General features: G+C 48.6%; 1 protein-coding gene across 1 annotated transcript in view; it reads left to right on the forward strand.

Moving 5' to 3' along the window:
* Positions 1-23,656, forward strand: part of LOC135815066 (J domain-containing protein DDB_G0295729-like) — a 39,585-nt gene extending 15,929 nt beyond the window's left edge. The window contains exons 7-11 of the mRNA XM_065328305.1: positions 14,890-15,186; positions 16,597-16,710; positions 19,278-19,511; positions 20,651-20,884; positions 22,736-23,656. Of these exons, the coding sequence (XP_065184377.1) occupies positions 14,890-15,186; positions 16,597-16,710; positions 19,278-19,511; positions 20,651-20,791 (786 nt within the window). The 3' untranslated portion in view covers positions 20,792-20,884; positions 22,736-23,656. The remainder of the gene's footprint in view (positions 1-14,889; positions 15,187-16,596; positions 16,711-19,277; positions 19,512-20,650; positions 20,885-22,735) is intronic.
* The last annotated feature ends 692 nt before the right edge of the window (positions 23,657-24,348 follow it).

Genomic DNA, 24,348 nt, shown 5'->3' on the forward strand with positions numbered 1-24,348 from the left:
AACACCTGCATGCGTTCCAGGAGATCACTGGCATGGGAGCACCCTGGCCGGCCGTAAACTGCTCTTGCCCCACGGTTTTGTGCTACTTGGAGCCGATCGGTCTGGGCCTAAGTGAGTCCTGGGCAAAACGCAACGGACCCATACGGTAGATCCGGCATGATAGCTGCCTTGAAGAACAGCACAGGTCTGGGCCTAAGTGAGTCCTGGGCAAAACGCAACAGACCCATACGGTAGATCCGGCATGATAGCTGCTGCCTTGAAGAACAGCACACAGACCCATACAGTAGATCCGGCATGATAGCTGCCTTGAAGAACACGGATAGCAAGTGTTAGTGACTTCCGTGTCCGCCACAGACTTCCAATTTTCTTATTAGCTTTCGTGATGATCGCATCGACCTGGGGCTGCCATGACATGCGTACATCCAAGATGATGGAAAGGTAGCGGGCACTGGTGACGCTTGGCACAGGCGTGCCATCGCACTTTACCACAACGTTGGGACTCTGGCCATGGGATCCTGCAAAGACAAGGAGCTGACTCCTGGTGGCGTTGAGGATGAGACCACGGGAGACTAGCCAGCAAGCTAGGCTAGAGCCGGCTGTTGTGAGCTCAGACGAAACGAGGTCAGCGCTGCGGCGGCTAGAAGTCAAGGCTATATCGTCTGCAAACTGGATTGACGTAGTCGGGGAGGTAACAGTCGGTACGTCTCTAGTGTATATGCTGAAAAGCAGAGGCCCCAGGACTGAACCCTGCGGAACACCGCAGGTGCATGTAACAATCCTGCCGAGTCTGGCACCAGTGCGCATTTGCTGTTGGCGACTTGACAGGTATTGTTTGAACCAAGTCAGTGCTTCTCCAGTAATGCCAATGTGAAAAAGGTTCTCGATAAGAATGCTGTGTTTGACTTTATCGAAGGCTTTCCACATATCTAGTAGGCAGGTTGCCACAACTGGACAGTCATCTCGCCCAGTGAGTGTTGACTCTGTCAGATATCAGGGCAAGAGCATCTTCCGTAAAGTGACCATGATGGAAAGCAAATTGGGTCACTGGCAAGATGTTCATCCGTGCGACATGTTTCAACAACGATTTTTGCACGACCTCCTCAAGTATTTTGGACAGTATTGGTAGCAGTGATACCGATCAGAATTTTTTGGGAACAAAGGGATCGCCAGACTTGTGGAGCGGAGCAACGTGACCTAATTTGAACTGCTGTGGAACTTCGCTGCTGGATAAGGATATATTAAATTATGTGGTAAGAGATGAAGCTAATATATCAGCACATTACTTGATTAGGAGACCCGGGATTCCATCACTTTCAGTAGCTTTGGCTGGGTTGACTTGCTCCACAGCACCGACTGTGATGGGTGGAAAGGGCACTAAGAAATGCTCTGCAGGAGGTCCCGCAGGCAGGAGTAGTTCGGATGGCCGCGGTATGTCCGTGACGGCAGTCTCGAAAACAGACGTAATCACCTCCATACCACACCGTGACTCCTGATGTGTCCGCTTTCGACCGGTAACGAACTTTATGACGGACCATAGCTGACGGGGGTTTCCGTGTTCTCCTCGCACTTGTTTCGAAAGAACTCATTCCGTTTACGCCTGTAGGCATTTGATGCAGCGGACCGGGCCTGTTTGAATGCTGAGTGGGTCTGCTGGCAAGTTTTGTCCGATAGCCAACGCTTGTGCAGCCTGTTCTTCCGCATAGTGAGCTGATACAGCTCTCTGTCCGACCACGGTGGTTCGCTTGGGGGTTTCCGGGTTTGCTTTCAAGTGAATGGAGCATGGCGATCCAGAACAGTTATAAACTTTGAATACCAGTCTTGCCACATTTTCATCCACGTTAGCCTGAGCATGAAAAGCATACAAGTTTGCAGCAGTAAGGTCATTTCGGTAGGCGTTTATATTGATGTTGCGGAGATTTCGGGTGGATATAGCCGGCTTACTGGTCGACTGCTTGGGCACGGAAAGAACTGCACAGTGGTCACTGATCGTGCACTGAATGACATGGCACATCGCTACTGTTTCGGGACGGGCTAGGATTAGGTCGATTACGGTACCTAGGGGCAGTCGGGCGTCACGCGCGTGGCACTGTCCACGTCGTTCGCGTTTGCTAGACTGTATGCACCTGCCAAGTCAAATAGATGGCGAGTTTGATAGTATGTCCTGCTGGTCTCAAGACCAGGCGGTCTGGCATTCGTGCTGAAATCGCTGAGGAGAGTTATCGATGGGGTTATCCGTGAGGCACCGTGAAGCGCTCTCTCTAATCGGGTCCAAAAGCTGATGGGCTCAGTTGGTGGGCGGTAGACGCAAGCAAATACATAGTGGGCTGTCCCAGAATTCGGTGTCTGTAACCAAAGAGCTTCCAGATCATCCTGCGCAAGGTCCAGCCGAGGTTGGAGAGCAAGCGATGAGCGATAGTAGAATGCTACGCCGGCTCCTGGGCGCCCACGGTCAAGTCTCACGAGGGAGTAGTCTGGAATGACTAGTCCTCCATTACTGACAGTCTCATCCAGCCATGTCTCCGCAAGGCCAATCACGTCAATCTGGGAGCTATCTAAGAGTGCCTTAATTTATGGGTCTTGTGTCGCAGACTGCAAACATTTAGGAATGCAATTGTCAAGGGGATTGACCTATTTTGTGGGGTACTGTGCCTGGGGAAAATGGTTATGCATAGGAGAACTTACGTAACACAATACAAAGCAATCAAAACGAAGATAAAGAACAATTGTGCGAGAGAAGAATCAATCTATGTGCTACGGCGCCAGATCCTGGGCTGTGAGCGGATTCCGATGGGCTTCTTGGCTTTCCTTTGCTTCCTGGTACGAATATCTGTGAGGCACCCCCGACAGAACATCACCGTCCAACAACGTACACACACACATCCTTGTACTTGTACTTGTTGCTCATTGCCAAAACTGGTCACGTGGGTCTCCCCGGGAGAGGGGAGAGACTCAAAAGGAATCTTGGAAAGATGTCAATTGGCTATTGAACCACCCAACGACCGACACCCCCTGAAATCCCCAAAACTCTGGGTGGACTTGAAAATGATCCCACTTATGGGCTCACCACACCTCAGTAAGTGGGTGAGGACAAGGTGCAGAAAAAGGATTGACGGCTCACCGACGATGGAGAGCTGGATGCCGAAGTCACTACTCGTCTTGCCAAGGCATCGAGGGCGTTTGGTAGCCTCCTCCAACCAATTTTCCGGAACTCGGGTCTATCGCTTGGAATCCTACGTCACGTCTACCAGTCCGTGGTCCTTACAATGCTGCTGTATGGTTCTGAGACATGGACGCTGAAGGCACCCCTCCTGCGCAGGTTGGACCCGTTCCATCGACAGCGATTCTGAGTGTTACTCGAGACCAGCAGTGGCAGGAACACCTGTCAAGTGAAGACCTGGCGAAGCGCAGCGGCATGCCAGCCTCGCTGGAGGAGGCCATTCGTGCAAATCGCCTGCGATAGCTTGGTCACCTCGCAAGGATGGACGACACCAGGTTGCTAAAGCAGATCCTGTTTGCGGATGGCACTAACACGCGGCCCCGCCATGGACCCAAGGAGAGATGGAGAGATGTTGGAGAGATGTGGCAGCTTCAGACCTGCGTGCGACCGGTATCCCGGAGGCGCAATGGTACCACCTTGCTCAGGACCGGAGGGACTGGCGCGAGCGTAGAGGTCGGAAGCCACCAAGCCAGCCCCAACTAAGAGTGTTCGTCTGTGTCTGCGGCCGCGACTTTCGCCGTCCGGATGATTTATCCCGATTTAATGATTTATCCCGACACAAGAACTACTGCCTTGCCTAATAGCTATCATCGCCTTCGACGATGGGCTTTCCAAAGGTCCAAAGGTGTGTGTGTGTCCACATGCCTTCTCAAGCTGGGCGTACCTGAGGAACTCACAGAGCTAATCCTGCAGTTCCATTGCGGCATGGAAGCAGAGGTGCATGTTGGTGCTGAAGTCCGTGGCTCTTTTTCCTGTTGAAAATGGTTTGCGCCAGGGATGCACCATGGCTCCGGTTTTGTTCAGTCTCTTCTTTGGTGTTGTTATGATGTGCTGGAGAGATGTGATGCGTCAGGCCAGCACTGATTCTGGTATTGTTATCTAAACCTTCCCAGGCACTCAGTCATGCACCCCGTGCACACCGCCACACAAAAGATCACAGCCTTTTTCAGATAAGGAACAAATTATGCATGGTTGAAAGGAGAGAGAAATGAGAGAGAAGCGAGAGAGAACTGGCTGCGCCAAGAAGAGCGAATGCAAAACCGCTGTCCCTGGCAAAACGTGCACGTACAAGTGCAGCACAAACGAGACCAGCGTACTACACGCAACAAATAAGGGTAGCGGGACGCAACCTAAAACGATACCAGTCTCCCCAGAAAGGTGCGCTGCTGCGCACAGCCCGCGTATCCATGGAAAACATGGTGCAAAACAAATGCAGGAAATGCAGAAGCAAAATAAATAAATAAATCCGAAATTCGAACCCAATCATCATCATCACCATCATCACGAGGACCATCAACACGAACATTGTCAACATCAGGCAGGGGCACTAGAGGGGCACATGGCATATCAGGAACAACCAAACCAACATCACGCTTCAAGAGCTCGACATTGACCACCTTTTCCTGACGACGACCTGACTCGGGATGCACACGGCAAATCACAACACTGGCAGGACCAATAACATGTTAAACTGACCAACCAGAATTGAACGGGGGTTGACGTTTCTGGCGACGATCAGGGTTACGCAATAGAACACGATCACCAACAACATACGGACAAGAAGGCGACTCAACAACAGGCGCAGGGGCGTGCTGCGCAACAACCGCTGTCAAATAGTCGTGAACCCGAGCAGCCTTATCACACACACCATCAACCCAAAGAGAGGACGAAAGAGTAGATGGTATACCGTCCACAAATAGGGCACGGGGCTCCCAGCCAAACATAGCACGCATGGGAGAAATCTTCAATTCACTATGCGGACGAGTACGGTAGAAGAAGAGGAGAGTCTCTAGCTCGGCTAGCCACTCGGCAGCAGTATCCAACACCTGGCGAATAAGAGTGAGAATAGTACGATTGAATCTCTCGGCGCCACCCTGTGACTGAGGGTGGCGGACCGCACCAGTACGAACGCAAACACCAAAAACATCCAACAAAGAAGACACAATAGCATTGCGGAACTCATGACCATTGTCGCAACGCACCACACGCGGCGGACCAAACTTCAAACAGAGACGCAGAAATTCCTCAGCAACAGAGCGACCATCATGACGCCGCAAGGGTACCACCTCGACCCAACGGGAAAACATATCGACAACCACTAACACGCAATGGTACTGACCGGTCTGGTTGACACCGAGCTCCAGTGTATCGATCTGGACAATGTCCCACGGCTTGACAGGAACGTCATTCTGAACAGCAGGAGCAGGTGGACCACTGCGGGGATTGGCAGCCTGGCAGGCCTGACAATTACGCACATAGGCCTGGCATAGCGAAGACATACCTGGAAAGAAACAAGACTGACACAGAGAACGCCACATAGTTTCCCAATTGCCATGACCTGCATTGGCATGAGCAGCAGGAATCAAAGCGGGAACGGTAGATTGCGGTGCAACAGGAACCAGTACCTCACCGTCGACGGGGTCACGCCAAGTGCGACACAATAGACCATCAATAACACACAACTGCTTACGAAACTTGCAGAACGACGGATCAGAAACAGAGACGCCACGAGACAAATCGTGAATAACGCTCTGGAGAGCATCATCAGTAGCTTGACCAGACTTCAACACGTCAAACTCCAATGGATGTGAAAGTGAAGAAGAGGGGGCAGAAGCAGCGACATCCGCAGAAGAACACAACTTCTTAGCATGAGCAACCCACGGCTGCGGAACACGAGGCAATACATCAGCATGATTCTCAGCACTTGGCACCCATTCCACTGTGACCGAAATACCGGATGCCTCAATCAAATCTGTAAAGATCTGCAGACGACGTTGAACCAAGACATGTTGCAAACCACTAACTCGCACCCGTTCAGTATTGCGCAACACAGCCTGGAGCCAACCAAAGACAGTCTTAGAGTCTGTCTTGAGCACAACAGAAGAGACATTCCAATCAATAGCCAGCTCGAGGCCTTTCAAGGCAGCATTCAACTCAGCAAGATTGATATGACGCCGGTCGTCCTTTGGCCGGAGCCAAGAACGATCTTCCAGAACAGAACCATCACACTCCAAAACAACACCAATAGCAACATCAGAGGCATCGCAATGAACAACAAAACCAGAACCAGTAGAGGAAGAATGCCACGTACCATGAGCAGGATCCTCTCGCATACAGCGATCGGACAGTTCCTGGAGGAACCGCTGTACTTCAGGAGAGACAGGCTTATCCCATGCGGACTGGCCAGACACGAGGCGCTTCAAGAAGCTGCAGGCCGGACGAAGCCAACAGCAGACGGGATAATGGCTGAGCGCACCAACTGAAGAGTTCCCGCTTCGTAGTCGTGGGTGAAACAGACAGATCAACAACCTGACGACGGGTCCACAAAACTTCACCCGTGGCGCTAGAATGGAGCTGCAAGCCCAGAACACGGGCATCAGGCAATGGCTCTGCAGGCTTGGTCTCAAAACCAAACGCATCAAGCTGAGAGGATACTACGGCAGCACGGTCACGCGGCACGTGGATATCATCCACCTAGTTGTCGGCATCGGCCACATCACGCAAGACCCACTTCACTATGATGTCTAGGAACTTGGGGGCAATGGATAGACCGAACGCCATCCGTTCCATCACGTAACGCTGGCCGTCGACGAGGACAACCTGGTATGGCGGCAATGATGGTGCGACATGGACCTGTAAGTAGGCCTTGCGAATGTCCAGGAGAACGTACTCAGCTGCAGGTCCAGCCTGCCGCCACTTCCGTAATTTCTCACCACAGGCAGGTGCTTCTGAGCCAGGATGTGAGATGATGCAGGCATTCAGCCTGCGATAGTCCAAGCACGGGCGAACTGGAGTGGACGACTTGTGCTCCTGGACTTGAGCAAGGAAAGGCAGCACACACTTGGGCTGGCCATGTTGGTCCACATCATACGGCTGCAGCCAGCCGTTGTCAATCCAGGTCTGGACGTCCTGCTGGAACAGGGTCTCCTGCTCATCAGTCAGTTTCGAGCGAGAGTACTCGCCTATGCCACAGCCAACGGGCGACTGAGGCTCGCTCCCACTTTGCCATCTCCAGGTCAGCTCCCATCTCTTACGAGCAGCGTCCCAGCACACTTGGCCATCATCCGTTGCTAGGGTGACATTACCCTCGTCATCTCTGGTAACTGTCACATGCCCATATGGGTGGTCATGGGTCGACCTCTCGGGTGAAGCTGCAACTGGGTCAACGGTCTGCGGTTTCGTGCCAAACGTCACACCAGTGAGCACGCCATGATCATACTGGACGTCGACACCGCCCAGTGCGGAAATCAGTTCCAGGCCAATGACAAGATCTGAGCCAACGGCATGCAAATCTGGGACGACGAGAAACCGACTCGTAGTGCATGGCAGATAAACAGCATCATCGAGTCTGGACACCTGCAGCGAAACTTCACCCTGTATAGGCACACTGTTGCCATCAATAGCCGAAATTGCCAGTTCGGACGGACGAACATCCACATTCAGGGCCTCCACCAGCTGCCGGCTCACCAGGTTGCAGCTGGCGCCGGTGTCCACGACTGCCTTAGGGCGAGCAGACTGTTCTTCCACAGCAATATCCACATGGAGACGTGGCAAAGAGCATGCATTCGTATCAGGCACACAGAGGCAGGGATCAGGCTTGCGCTCAGGTGCTGCGGCCTGCACTTCAGACTCCTTTGCACGCCAGGACTTGTCAGACTGCTGGCGGGACTGGCGCCACTTCTTGTACTCCGGACAGTTTGGCTTCACGTGACTTGTCTCATCGCTGAAGAAACAGGTCAAAGCTGGCCGCCCACCACCATTGCCATGACTTCTGCTGCTGCCAGAACTCCGGTTTGCGGGACAATTGCGGGAAATATGTCCAGCCTGATTACAACGAAAACATAAAACATTCCGGCTGCGTTGGGAGCTAGCAGCCGCAGCGCCAACCGGCTATTTCTGACAAGATGTACCCTCCGCGCTCCGCAAGCGACGGACATACTCAATACAGTCAGATACAGACTCCATGGAACAATTTATTCGCAACTGGCGTTGAAACTCCCAGGGCAAACCAGCAACGAACTGCTCGATGATTACACGGTCTTTGCCGTCACTCGCGACTTTCTGGCCAGCACCAACTAGCAGATTCTTCAAGTCTGCAGCGTACCCTTCGACGCTCTCATCGGTCCGCAACGTGCGGGCACGAAATTTCTGGAATGACGCGGCAGGCGTCGTACTGAATGCACTCTTCAAAGTTGCTTTCACCGCATCCGGGTCAGCTTTGTCGGTTGACGAAAGCTCGTCCCACACCAGGTAGGTCCAGAAACAACGGTAAGTTGTTCATCTTGTCTGTGCTCGAACTCCACTGCTGGAGGTTCGCTAATACTAAAAACGTAGACCAGAAGGCCTCGAAATCATCGCCACTACCACGATAGGGTTTTACAAACGCCTCGATATGCCTGGACATTCTCACAGGGTTTCGGTACCACTTTGTTATCTAAACCTTCCCAGGCACTCAGTCATGCACCCCGTGCACACCGTCACACAAAAGATCACAGCCTTTTCAGATAAGGAACAAATTATGCATGGTTGAAAGGAGAGAGAAATGAGAGAGAAGCGAGAGAGAACTGGCTGCGCCAAGAAGAGCGAATGCAAAACCGCTGTCCCTGGCAAAACGTGCACGTACAAGTGCAGCACAAACGAGACCAGCGTACTACACACAACAAATATGGATAGCGGGACGCAGCCTAAAACGATACCAGTCTCCCCAGAAAGGTGCGCTGCTGCGCACAGCCCGCGTATCCATGGAAAACATGGTGCAAAACAAATGCAGGAAATGCAGAAGCAAAGTAAATTATAGCAAGAAAAACTGCTTTATGGCAGTTTTCTAAAAAAAGGTTATTGTGTTCTAGTCCATGGACCCCGTCTAAAAAGTAAGAAATTAACGAAATGTGATAGCTGAAAATTAAAATTTCACACAAAACCTCACAATAATCACAACACTTGAAATGCTGCTTTCAACACTAAACTTGTACTGCACCAACAATTGGCAACATGCATGCATAGGAAAGAGGATCACGAGGGGAAAAGGTCTTCTACATGTAGCTTTTCATTCTGTGTGTGATTATTGTGAGGTTTTGTGTGAAATTTTAATTTTCAGCTATCACATTTCGTTAATTTCTTACTTTTTAGACGGGGTCCATGGACTAGAACACAATAACCTTTTTTAGAAAACTGCCATAAAGCAGTTTTTCTTGCTATAATTTTTTTTTCTGTCACCAATCAATGGAATGCCCTATATCAATATGTAAATTATGGCCTTCACATCATATCAATACCGTATTATACGCATTGATGTGCAAGCCTTTTCTTGCAGAAAATGGCACTAGCATAATGCATGTTCTTCTGCGGGGAAACATGTGAGTAGTGGTGGTGATACTTTTTTTATACGGAGGTCATCCTGTGCATGTTGCTGTTGCAGAATTTCATGACTCTGTCATAAAATTGTCTTGCCTTTCAGATATTTCAGATTTCCCCACCCTCGATCAGATATATTTGAGAAATGTAGCCATGCGCCAGGTGCGTGTCGCAGATGTTTTTGTTGATTCTGTGTTTATAATGGTTTATAATCATGGGTTATCGTCACATATCGTGATAAGGTCATCCAGCATCATATTGCACTGAAATCGTAATCCTGTTGATGTCGATACAACTCTTGGAAGTAGTTCAATGACTTCAAACTGTTAGTCCACGATTTTCTAAAACAACACAGCAAAGGAGGAACAATAAACATATATTAAAATGTAAACAAATACATTGCTGAGTCCGACACCTCGTTCCAACAACTACACTGATCCTGAGGATAAAAGGGGCAAGGCTATGGTTGGGGGTACTGAGAGATAAACAAGGCACTCCATGATAATAAAATCTTGCACATATTTTGGTGAGTATGAATGATATCCAGTCGAACCTCTTTAGGACGAACACCAAGGGACCGATGGTATTTATTCTGTGAGTTTGTCTTAACCTATTTTATAACCAGTGAATACAATTATTTCTCCAATAGACATACGAATAGATTTCTTCTACAGCGAAAGATTCTAAGCCACACCGACTCATTGACTCGTCTTGTATGAAACAAATGAGTCACTAGAGAGGTTCTGCAAAACGAAAATGCGTACAAACTTTCGCAACTTTGGACGCGAAACTTGCAGGGAACGTGAAATGAACTGTCGTAGGAAATTTCGTGAGATCGGGTCATGGCGTACGTGCACTTAATAATAATAATAATAATAATAATAATAATAATAATAATAATAATAATAATAATAATAATAATAATAATAATAATAATAATAATAATAGTACAGGTCGCATGTCTCCCAAATAATGGGTTCCACGCATCTGTCAACTGTTTCATCATGAAATAGATTGCAGCAGGAAGAATAGCATACGAAAAAAACCATATACAGGTTCTAGCACATGACAAGTACATGCCATTCTTTACGTGCACTTGGCCCGCGCAAACTACGAAAATATGCAGAACGCAAAGTTCGTGCAAAAATTCGTACACACTTTCGCAAGGACTGTCGCGAAACTTCGTTCGAATTTTCGTTTTGCAGAACCTCTCTACTAAACCTTTCTTTAGCAACATGACGGCAACTGAAACAGCAACAGAGAAAGTATGATACATGTACTGCACATTCTTGCAGGTACTACAGGTACTACAACCAGATTGCAGATCGTAATTCTTGCTTTGGCGGCACGAAACTTTATTTGGGGCAGTGCAATCTCGCCGGTACTCACAAATCAAACAGCCCAGACTCGAGTAAACAAATCCAATCATACAAGTACGAGATTTTCACGAGACGAGACTGCACCCATTGGCTTGTTTCGTATGAAGCAAACAAGTTACTGAACCTCTCCACAATGGAGATTTTCCCTGATATGGGAATTTATTTGGCAAACTCGGTCAATGAGTCCTTGAACCTTTCCCTCCAGATTGGGAACTGCCAACGATAGTATGCCACTGACCAGTGCCTTACTTGTAACGTACCAATGTGCAATGAATATGAGTATTTCGACAACACATCTAACATAAGCCTTACCGTCAAGAAGGTGAACTCGCGTTCTTCGCACACTGTAGACAAGGACAAAGAGATAAAAATGGATCTAAATCCGAATAAAAGCAGCTCACGTTTCCGTAAATGAAAGGGTGAGCATAAGCAAATGAATCGAAGGAAACCGGTCAACTCAGAGATCACCTGTCATCGAGTATTCCATAAAAGGAGGCCTCGGCAGCAGAAAAGCTAAATTTGGAAAAGAGATCCTGTCAGCTTTTCCATTATTTATTGCATTCCGCCCAAAATCAGCACACTTTTCGTAAATGAAAGAGTCAACATAAGCAAATGAATCAAAGGAAACTGGTCAACTCACCTGTCATTGAGTAATATTCCGCGAAAGGAGGTCTCAGCAGCGCCGAAACGAAATAAGCCAGGCCAGGAGACGAAATATCCGAAACAGCTCATGCAAGAAGCAGTTCCAAAGAAGGAAGTTCCTCACGCATGCACATATCCGAACACGAATCCGTGGACTGCACTGCATGCATGCAACACAATGTCTGCCGTGCACGTGCACAGCACGCGGCTACCACGCGTTGGTAGATCTAATACCGAGCACCTTACGTAGAGATTTACGTAGCCTAAATGAAATACCGAGCACCTTACGTAGAAACTTACGTAGCACAGCGGTGTCGTTTTTCTTGCCATGTGAACACAATAATAGAAAAGTTGACAGGATCGCTTTTCTAAATAAATAAATCAGAAATTCGAACGACAACCAGTAGTGAGCAGGACGAAGACAGAAAGATCAAAGGTGAGGAAAGAAAAGTGTTTGATCTGTCAGTGGGTGCTTGCACCCGATACGGGGTGACAGTAAACCCTGTCAGATAGTGACACATCGTAGAGTTATTCTGCAGAGGGACTTCACTGAGCGGGAATATAACAAACACGTAAGTAACTCTAGCAAATCGTGAATAATAATTGTAAATGCATACACAATGTTATCATAAGTATTCGAAGACCATAGTTCCCTTTCAGTATACCACTGTCCTACAACATCAATGGTCAGCTTTATTCCCGTGCTAAGGGTACCCTTCAAGTGCAACTCCACGAATTTGCGGACGATGCCGTTTTGTTAATGAGTCCGGCTGAGGCTGAGCAGTCGCTTCGGACTTTTCATCGTGTTGCACCCCCGTTTGGTTTGTCCGTCAGTTCGTCGAAAAAACAATTCATGGCAGTTGGTGTTGGTATTTCCCCGGAGGACAGGATGCCGATGGACATGGGTGGCGACAGCATTTCGTATGTTGAATCGTTTGTGTACTTGGGCTCCCTTATCACGCCAGACACCCGGTCCTCACCTGACATCCAGCGACGGATTGCCAATGCAGCAAAGGCGTTTGGCTGCCTCCTACCAGTGTTCCGGGATGCCAGCTTGACGGTGGCAACAAAGCGACATTTGTACACGGCCTGTGTTCTGTCTGTTTTACTCTACGGTGCTAAGTCATGGGCTCCGCTTCGTCACGACTTGGATCTGCTGGATAACTTTCACCATCGGTGCATTCGCTCCATCTTATGCGTATGTCGGCGTCAGCAATGGGAGGAGAAGATCTCATCGGCAACGCTCCGTGCGCGCTGGGGTGACACTACACCAGTTCCAGACCTTGTTCAGTGTGGGCGGTTGGAATGGCTCGGGCACGTCGCGCGCATGCCTGCAGACCGTGCTCCCGTCCAGATTTTGTTTGGAAGGTTGAGTGGTTGTCGCCTTCCTTGTGGCCCCCGGCGGCGCTGGAAAGACATTGTCCAGAGAGACATGAAGGCAGCTGGCGTGGATTCCTGGTTTCAGAATGCACAAGATCGGCAGAACTGGAGGATGTTCCTTGCTGAGACACCACCACATGCAGATGATCTGCCACCTTTGCGCTGCTTGCTGTGTGCCAGAGACTTCCGCCGCCGTAACGACATCGCCCGACACAAGTGCATTGCCCAGCGGAAGTTGCCTGTGTCACAACAGAAGGGTGCCAGACAATGTATGAAGTGGATGCGGTGGTTGAAGAGCTCTGGAGGACTGGCTGTGCATCACTGTCCTGTATCCAAGGATGTCCCTGCTGTATCTATTCGCCATGAATCTGACTCTTTTCGATGGGATGTTTGTCGCCGCTCTTTCCGCTCCCGTTCTGGTTTGAGCGTCATCACTGTGACCGTACGAAACCTATGTCACCTGCAGCCAGGAACAACTGCCGTCATGAATGCGAGCATTGCGAAAGGCGGTTCTCAAGGCCACAGGACTTGCAACGCCATGCCCAATTCTGTTGAATTTGCGATTTCTCTCTCTTCTCTTCTCTCTTCTCTTCTCTCTTCTTGTCGTTGTCTCCCGTTTCTGGGAGCGGCGTGGTCCGATAGGGTAGCTGTACATAGTAGTAGTAGTAGCAGCAGCAGCAGCAGCAGTAGTGTGTGTGTGTGTGTGTGTGTGTGCATGTGTGTGCTGGAGCGCCATTTGAAGCATTGCCTACCTCTCCCCTAACCTAAGTACCTCCCTTCGGGGAGCGGCGTGGCCATTTCTGGCAGCTGTCAATAGTAGTAGTAGTAGTAGTGTGTGTGTGTGTGTGTGCGTGCGCGCGCGTGCGTGCGTGCGTGCGTGTGTGGTCACACACATCTTTCTTCTCTTTCTCAGACTCCTCCTGCCTTTTTTTCATTCTGCTGGGTGGTTACCAACAGCCAGTGCATGCCGGAGTATGTGGTGTGATGTGTGTGTGGGAAAAAAATGAAAAAGACCAAAAAGTAGGGATTCACTGGCCAGAAAAAAAGCCACTTCATAGCTGTGTGGTGTAGACCAGGCTGAATAGTGGGGGTCAATTATTTTAAATGCTGCAATCACAGCACACGTTGCTATGGCTTCTGCTGTAGCATCGCTATCATTGCCTCTGGCGATGGGCGTCAAATGGTCAATGGTGTGTGTGTGTGTGTGTGTTTGTGTGTGTGTGTGTGTGTGTTTCAACCTGTCGGAAGGCTACCTTCTTACCGAAGCATTTGGAAGATGGACTAGATTCTGGTCCACAATCCATTCTGTCGTTACTATAATTATAGCTTTCATGGCTGATGATGTTGGTATGTCTGTTGGCTCTGGGTTCCAAGTACTCAGCAGCCGAGGCTGGTTGGTAAAGTTACTCCAAGTTTACTTCAAGGTACCAGTGCATCTACTGTCTGCTTCTACCAAAGTAGCATGCTGTCTATACTGGTTACCCCAGCAAATGTAGGGTGTGCATAGGTAACTGTCTTTGGCCGTTTTATGCCACTGAACTCTGTGTGGTGTAGACCAGGTGTGCATTGGTGGTCGATTCACATGGCTTCACAGGTTGTGTGGATTGGACAGTTATCTGGCGCTAGTCTTGATCTGTCTCACTCAGATGTTGTCTGCTATCATTGCTATAAGAGAAAATCTGTGGGTGCACATCCAAGGCATGTTGGCGTGTTTGGTATAATGGGCTACAGTAGCAGCACTCTTGTGCAAGTGGAAATCATTTCCCTTTTCGGAGTTTCTGAATCACTGTTCTCTTTTGCCGTGTCAGTGACGAGGGCTGGCAATGTATTTTGTAATTTCTTCGTGATGTTCCTGATGATGTGCTCTCCTCAAAACAAACACATGGATCCACTGCATTCTCGTTGGCAATGATGCAGCAACAACAGCAGCAGCCGCAACAACAGCAGCAGCCGCAACAACAGCAGCAGCAGCAGCAACAACAGCAGCAGCAGCCGCACCAACGTCACTTCCCGCCGGCAGCAATTGTCAGCAGTCTATACCAGTCACAGTATGGTAACACGCCAACGGCATCCTCCCTCACCAGACCGAGTGGCACAGCGGTTTACGCTGATACGAGCTCTCCGTACTATTATCCTGGCAACAGACCTGGGCAGCATGGTCACCCATCTTACTCTGGATCTTCGGTGAAGGCACTTCCGGGACACCAGAGGAGTGTGAGTAAACAGACACAGACAGACACATACACACACACACACACACACACACACACACACACACACACACACACACACATACACACACACACACACACACACACACACACACACACACACACACACACATACACACACACACACACACACACATACACACACACACACACACACACACACACATTTACACACAAATACACATACACCGGCTGCTCTAGTGCTGCTGCATTACGCGTTGCCCGGTACTTTTCGTGAGTAGAGCACTCTGGCGCTAGAGCGACGAGCTATCTTAATGTCTGTGGTGCCTCCTTTGCACCATGGCTGGTAGCTCGGCCTATTTAGCTCATAGCTGTGCTGATGAGGCCTTTATGGCCGAAACAGCTTGCTGCAGCTTGCAGAGAATTTGCGCAATCTACAGATTGCGCTGCGCAATCTGAGAATTCCCACAATGCGCAAGCAATCTGCAGTTTGCGCAGGCATGCTTGCTCATTCTGGGAATTTTCAGATTGCGCCCCAAATGGATTCGCTGGGCTCTTCATGTTCTTTCAGGGAAATGCACAGATTACGCCTCACACGGATTCGCTGTGCTCTTCGTGTTTCTGCAACGAAATCCACAGTTTGCGCCCACAGGTTGCACGGACATGGATTTGCTGTGGTCTTCATGTTTTTCAGAGAAATACAGTGTGTATCGGTTATAGTGTGGTCGTATACAAGAATATACTGCTTACAAGAATGAACACTCATTTTTTCATTATCATAACACATATTTTATGTGTATATTTATTCTTACAAGCAGTATTATCGCATAGTAGAATATATCGGCCCTAAGAATGGATTTTGTGTAGCAAAATATGCCAGATTAGTGCAAAGTGTATCGCCTGTAGTAATAGCATCTGTGCTCTGTGCATACTCAATACAATAATATTCAACACAAAAAGAGAGTTATGTCCAAGGGAGCATTGGAGAATCACTTTTTCTGTCCAGTCGGACTCTTTCTTCAGACTTCTCTCGTGTCCGCTGCTCGGCAGTCACCTAGCACGACCGCGAGTCTGATTGATCCGTGTACCAAACGTGCGTGCATATGATATGTCACACGTGCATATGATAATGTCACACGTGATTTATCGTGTGTAAGAAATATCGGCAATAAGAATCAAATGTCGTTTTTCAAACACCCACGCTATAACCGATACCTACTGTATACAGTTATACACGCTGGGTTAACAAATATATTTATTTATTTCACTCAACTCGTGGCACATGACCAATTGGCACGCAAAGTGCGAGAGAGGAGGAGATGACCAACCAGGGCTAGAAAAGAAAATAAGTTTTGTTTGTTTGCCTGTACCATTGCTGTGCTCTTGTCGTATCTTTGCGTACTCTGCCTTGTTGTTTGGTCACGTGACGCAGATTTCACAGCGTGCAGAATTAGAACCTCCACTTGTCCGGGTTAAGCTGGAAAAAGCGAGGCTGTCGCGAGAAAACCAGCATGAAAGGCTCAAACGTGAACAGCAGCGATTACAGGTGAGAGTACAAGTGGTGTTGTCAGTTTTATGTCGTTGTCCATGGATATGAGAGGTGTGAGCTGGGTGAATGCTAGGTGTGTGGAACGTCTTGCTGACCCGATTGCCCACAACTACCGTGTTCCCAGACTACAGTATAAGTCGCACTCGATTATAAGTCGCACCCCTATTTTCAGGTTTGAGTCATACTGTTTTGATATACTCACTTCAGTAGAACGTCATGCTCGATTGTAAGTCGCACCCCCCCCCCCCCCCCTGTTTTCTTTTTTACAAAATGGCCATAAACGAGAGAGCTTGGAAGCTCAGGGCCCTACGCTATGCTTTTTTGCCTAGCTGCCTAGCTGATTATTTGAGGGTAATACGACACCGTCTACCACCTTGACCTAGGCAAAAAAAGCACAGGGACGTTATAAATTATTCATTTTTCCTATTTTTTTTTAAGCCATAACCTGGGATTCGAACCCACACTATCGCCCTGCATGCATTCCCCCCGGTACACTTTACTTCGCATACATACTCATTCTTCCAAGTTGCTTCACGTTATGATCTTGCATTTGAAAGCCCTATTTGAACACTGTGGCCAGCTGTCTTTGATGGTACGGTACGGAATAGCGCCAGGCATATGCGCATGTCGACAGCACAAACACACAAGCACGCAATCAAAGCTGTGTGGACCCTGGCTAGCGCCAGACTCTTTTGCATAGCTACGGGAATAAGATCAATTGTGCACTCATAAGAACAGCAAAAATTGGGAAAGTCTTTAAAGGTCCATAATGTTATCTCATGACTTTCAACAGTGGAACGCCGTCACATAAAAAATGTAATAACTTAACACGCAGACTTACAGACATGTACCGTAGTAACGCACTTATATGCGCATGTGCCTCTATTCTGATATAAGCGCACTTTCACTTATAAGCGCATGATTTTATAGACCAAGTACTACCAAAAGTATCAAGTTGACACAATTCCGGATAAAAGTCTGCAAAACAGCATACATAATATCTACTTGGAAGGTGACGAACGTCGTCCCGGTTCACAAGAAGGGTTCGCAATCCTGTGTGAACAACTACCACCCCATATCCCTTCTCTCCATTATCTCCCAATGTATTGAAACCATAATCAACCGGAGCATTATGAACTTCATCGATAGCAACTCCATTCTCTCTGCTCGTCAATTTGGCGTCCGCTCTGGACTTGGCGCAACTGACCTCCTAGCTCTTCACCACGAATGGAGCCGAGTTGCCAAGAGTGGAGGACTTGTGTGCGTCCTGGCAGTGGATATTGCTGGCGCGTTCGATAAAGTGTCGCGCCCTGGTGTCCTGTACATAGCTGAGCGGTATGGGCTCCAGGGACCTCTTCACCCTGGCTCAGAAGCTACCTCGCCAACTGCAAGCCCCAGGCTGTAGTGAGCGGACAGCGCTCTTCTTACCCCATCATGGCAGGCGTCCCCCGGGGTGGCATCTTGGGCCCGACTCTATACGAATGATGCTGAGGATCATCTACCTGCTGGGGCCCAGCTTTCTGTATTATGCTGATGACACTACCTTATACAAGTGCATATCGACCCATTCTGCCGTACCCGAAGATGTTACCGCACTCCAGCTTGCTGTAAATGCGCTGGCAGACTGGGGAATGGCCTGGCACCTTAGGTTTGAACCTACAAAGATTCAGTCCCTCCTGATTTCCCACCATCGCAACACAGCCGTCGTCCCACCGATTGTATTCCAGGGCACATTTGTTCCATAAGTCGACCAGCTGAAGCCGCTGGATGTTCTGATTAAGCAACACCTGTCCTTCACAGCTCATATCAGTCAATTGGCTATTTGAGGCTTGCAGCGTATTGGCTTCCTCCGGGAATCCTCACGTTTGCTGGACTCCAGAAGCTCTGGCGTGATCTACAAGGGCTTTGTCCGCCTGGTCCTGGAGGATGGCATGCTCGCGTGGATGAGCGCTGCACCCACCACTCTGGCTCGCCTCACTGCCATCAAACGCCGTGGCTTTCGCCTAATCGGTGATGGAGCCTTCCTTCCTAGCCTGGACATCCGCAGAATAGTTGGAGCACTCTGCTTTCTGTACAAGCTCCACTTTTTGACTTGCCCAGACATGCTCCTCGCTCTTCTTCCATCCCGAGCTACCAACACATCACGCCATAGCCGACGCACACAACAGCATCTCTCGCACCAGTTCCAGCTCGCCTCCACTCTTCCGCTCAGAGCACGGAATTATGTTCTTCGATCCTTCCCTGACGCTGTTGTGGGGGTCTGGAACCAGCTCTCGCCGTGCGTTCAGCCGAACCCGCCAACAAAGAAAGGACTGCAGACGTTCGAGGAGAAGATCAACGCCCACCTGCGCCTTATCCGCTGGGAGTGGGCAACAGACAGGCTGTGAACTAAAGAAAAAAGACGAAAAGAGCTCTAACTTTGTTCCCTCCTCCATTCACTTCTTAACTCTCTGATTTTATGCATGCGTGCCGTACTCTTTTTTACTCTGTACTCTGTACTCTGTGCTTTCTTGTTGTACCCTTGCTGGACTCTGCCTCACTTGTTGTTTGGCCGCGTGATGCAGGCTAGAATACCTGCAGCAGATTTAGAAAGTCAACATATCAAGGAAGAAGAGAGGCTGAAGGAAGAAGTGCTGGATGAAAAATTGAAGGACCTGAAACATGAAGAGCAGCAATTATGGGCTGCCAACGTGAACCAGAGAGCAGACATTGATCGACAAACATCTTCAGGGGCACTGAAGGAAAGAGCGCAACACGAAGCGGCTCATGATAAGAAGCAAAGGGAGCAACTCACCCAGGTAAGGTCTTGAAGTCTATATCAGGGACGGGTCCAGGGGGTTCCGGGTGTTAAGCGGAAACCCCTAAATTTTACAAATCTTCTACTGGAATCCATATGCATGTACTATACATGTATCAGCTATTCAGCTTTGGATAAACTACAACCCCCTGTAGAGATCTCTGGATCAGACCCTGTATAGGGGCGAGTGTGTTCCGAGGAGTTGAAGGAATGGCAGAAACATTACAACGACCGAGAACGGTATGCCTATCCAGCTACTTTTAAAACTAAGACTTACAACAGCACAATGCATGCTGTGTTTAATGTTACCAGTATCACTACCGATTACTGCTGATTTCTTCACATGTGGTCAACAACGACACGTCGAAGTGGCGGGACAGAAGTTCTCAGCTGCCGATGGTTGTCGAAGACATGCTGCAGTGGGGCAGAGCAGTAATCACTTCTACATTTTTGCAATCTCTCCATCTCCACACTTATTCAAAGGGATGACGATAACTACACTTAGAAGACTGTTTATTGACGCGACGACGAAACACAACTAGACATGACGAACTCAAGACGAAGACTGCTTTTCATACCCCAGCAACAGGCGCATGCACCAACATAACGTACACGCGACGGACACAAAATAACATACTATATACGATATGGTAAGTCTATCGAGATACGGTGCATACGGTATGATACGGTAGAAAATCCGTCTACTACAACCAACACATCACGCCATAGCCGACGCACACAGCAGCATCTCTCGCACCAGTTCCAGCTCGCCTCCACTCTTCCGCTCAGAGCACGGAATTATGTCCTTCGATCCTTCCCTGACGCTGTTGTGGGGTCTGGAACCAGCTCCCGCAGTGCGTTCAGCCGAACCCGCCAACAAAGAAAGGACTGCAGACGTTCGAAGAGAAGATCAACGCCCACCTGCGCCTTATCCGCTGGGAGTGGGCAACAGACAGGCTGTGAACTAAAGAAAAAAGACGAAAAGAGCTCTAACTTTGTTCCCTCCTCCATTCACTTCTTAACTCTCTGATTTTATGCATGCGTGCCGTACTCTTTTTTACTCTGTACTCTGTACTCTGTGCTATCTTGTTGTACCCTTGCTGGACTCTGCCTCACTTGTTGTTTGGCCGCGTGATGCAGGCTAGAATACCTGCAGCAGATTTAGAAAGTCAACATATCAAGGAAGAAGAGAGGCTGAAGGAAGAAGTGCTGGATGAAAAATTGAAGGACCTGAAACATGAAGAGCAGCAATTATGGGCTCCCGACGTGAACCATGGATGAGACATTGATCGACAAACGTCTTCAGGGGCACTGAAGGAAAGAGCGCAACACGAAGCAGCTCATGATAAGAAGCAAAGGGAGCAACTCACCCAGGTAAGGTGCTGAAGTCTATATCAGGGACGGGTCCAGGGGGTTGTGTGTGTGTGCGTTTGCGTGTGCAGGTGCGGGTGTGGTGCATTTGTTTGTGTATGTGAATGCCTATTGAGAGTATGCAAGTGTACGGCAAATAAGATAAAGCCTAAGAGGGTGCATTAAAGGGGAAGTCCGGTGAAAAATTTAAATTTCAGGGTCGGTAGAGTTTCGGGCGCTGAGTCGAATGGTGTTGGTCCCACGTGTCTCCGACAAAGCGTTCTCGTTATATTTCCGGTTGAAAAACTGAGTTTCTGGGGCTGCGCCATGACGTCATTTGGCCGCGCCACACCCTCCGCAACGTCATCATGGTCATAGCATGCAGCTAGGTCAAAAGGAGTGCGTGAAAGCAATAGTGTCAGTGCTATTTCAAATGATTTGGCGATCGATAGTAGGTGGTGCAAGCGACCCCGAAGACGTAAATCCTTGTGACAGTGAGGATGCAGCCATGGCTGACCTTCATGAGTTCGGCCTGGGGCTGAGAACCTCGGTATTCAGCTGAAGAAATGGCCGCTCGGGCCGGTCAAGAGGAAGCGCTACTGAGTTTCCGACTGATGAAGAAGCAGCAGCTATTGCAGACGAGGCTGATAATAATTATCAGATCGCTGGAGAGCAGAGTCGCCAAAATGGAGAAGAGTGATGCGAGTGCTCTAAATGTTGTGTAAGATTTGAGCGGTTCCAAGCTAGGTACAGTGAAGTGGCTGTTGAGACAGATTTCGTCTCGGATCTGGAACTGGACTCACATTTGGATCCCGTTGTGGCGGATAAGGAGTAGTTCGTGGGCTCATTGTAGTCCTCTCAACAAGAGCTTCCTAACAAGTCCTAGATCTTCAAATTGGTGAAGTAGAACCGAATGTATGGTGATTAGTGATTGTGTATCTTCATGACTGCCACAAATTATTTATAAGTGGGAAGCAAAAAGGTTATGGACTCTAAGGGTTGTGAAAAGAAGAAGGACAAAATGTTACGAGTTATGACTAACTGTCCACCAACGTAACCAGATCTTATACAGTCAGCGAGTGCGACAAAATGAGTTGTAGTAAGGCCGGTATGTCCAATAGTCTTACTAGTTTCGTCATCATCCAGTAACTTTCGGCATTCTTTGTTGCCGTGATGCGTAGCTCATGCTCTTCTTCATTGCGCTTTCCTTCCCCTCTTGGACCTTTCCGAACCTGAGCCTTCCAAGTTGGAAGGTTGTTGGTTTGCGCCTTGGAGACGTGTTGGAGCTAGGTGTCAGGTCGCCGAATGTCTCAGTACTCCTTGTCAGTTTTGTGCCATTTTGTCGCACTCGCTGACTGTATAAGATCTGGTTACGTTGGTGGACAGTTAGTCATAACTCGTAACATTTTGTCCTTCTTCTTTTCACAATTATTTAATTGGCTCACCATCCGAGTTACACTCTAATGGTTAATTGGCATTACTCTGAAAAACCACCCTGTACTATAAAACATTGCTGGGTCGGCCAAGCTTCAAGAGAATTTCTCAACACACTCTGAGTCTCTACAGACAATAGTCTTGACCATATTAGTAGTTGGTTGGAGACTGCAGAAGGAGATCCCGATGGCATACACAATCCGGGTGATCCTTGCGGTGTGGACAAAAGGTGTCATGGGTATGGGTATGGGTATGGGTGTGGATCAGATTGCAAGCGTTGTCGCCGTACTTCTCGGCTCGGCTTGTATTCCGTGTGTGCTAGCTCCACTTCCTCTTGTTTCCCTTCTGTCTATCTGTGACTCTCATCTCATTGTTCTCTCTATTTCTCACCGTCTCTCTCTCTCTCTCTCTCTCTCTCTCTCTCTCTCTCTCCCGATGCAGGCCAAAACATAGACCCCGGGGCTGATTTCATGAAGCGGCGTGAGGAAGAGAAGGCCAGGAACCGGGGAATTAGCTTTGCCTCTGGCGGTGCTGGTCAGTTTGAGGACGACTACGATGATGACAGCACCGACGGTGGACAGGGAAAATACATATTCAAATAAAATGAATTTGAAGTACGTTCGATGACAGTGTGCCTGCTGCCGTATCGTGAGTCGGTGGTCTCCCCGAAAGGCTGCTGTGCCTCAGACTGAGTAAGAATATCTAGGCTCCTGGCTGCAGATGCGCCGGGCATGATGTGAATGCCGATGCTATGAACAAGATGAGCTCGTTGAGGTGTCTAGTATTTTAAAATCGCGTGCGGCAGTTTTGGGAGAATGCTGTTGAATGGCCTAAGGACCAAATCAAGACTCGCCACCTTTATAGAGTTTGTCACACCCTCTCACTAAGGCACCTTCAGAGAATAATGCAAGAGATTTGGACCTTTGAAACTCTGCAATTTCTGATTTGATTTTTGTGATGTTGTGGTTTGTCAGTGTTTTGTCCCGTGTTTCGTCCGGTGTTTTTGTCCAGTGTTTTGTCCAGTGTTTGGTCCAGTGCATGTGTGCTCCAGCAATGCTTGTTCTCCAAGCTGGTATCTTCCTATTGCTGCTGCTGCTCTCAAGAAATGCTTCATGTAAACAAAAAATAATAATAATAATCAGTTGCCTGGTTTCTATGCGACTAACTCGCTCACATGTGCAAGGAGAGGGGAGAAGGAGGCTGCTCGTGCAGCAGAGTCCTGTGCCTGTGGCCCACACACCTGGTGCACAACCACAATACAGACTGGATATGTTACCCATACATGCAATAAGAGTTTTAAAATGATTATCATGTCAATATACATTGTGTTCATAATGTGTTCGCATTTTTGGCAAGTTTCAGCAACAGCCCCAAAGTCTGCTCTGTGACCCATGTAAGGATGCGTTCTTTTATTCTCTAGCTTCTCGGAGAAGAAAAGAGAAGTCGAAGAAAGTGGTATAATGCAAGAACGGGTCTCCAAGAATTCGGAGATATTTTTCACATGTGAAGCAATATGAAGCGCCAAAGGGGCCGTGATCTTCAGTGCCATGAATGTAGTACGCATTGTGCGTATGCAAAATGGGAAATGCGTACACTCATGATCAACACATCCAGCTTTTGAGCCAAGCAGTAACTTTATAATAGGAAGGAAAAAAGGAAGTACAAATTACGCTATAAAAATTATAATGTCCACTAACAGCAGCAGTAACTTGACAGCCAGCTCATACGTTAAGATTGCATGACACAGACCAACGGTTTTGTTGTGTATACAGGTAACAATAATAATATTATTTATCCAGTCTGGCTTGTGCTTTTGCATCTGGGTGTGGGCAATGCATAATTATAGGCATAATGACTCTGCGGCATGAGGCATGAGCAGCCTCCTTCTCCCCTCTCCTTGTGAGGGAGTGGGCGAGTAAACGAGTGGGTGAGAGGCAGCGTCGTGTGATTTTGACAATGCTGGTTTTGTGTGTGCAGAGTTGTGTGTCGACGTTTGCAGTTTATGACTCCCTACTCTTGACCATCCCCTCCCCTTCCCGTACGCTCCCCCATCC

Source organism: Sycon ciliatum, chromosome 1 (genome assembly GCF_964019385.1).
Source record: "Sycon ciliatum chromosome 1, ocSycCili1.1, whole genome shotgun sequence".
Classification (NCBI taxonomy): Eukaryota; Metazoa; Porifera; class Calcarea; order Leucosolenida; family Sycettidae; genus Sycon; species Sycon ciliatum.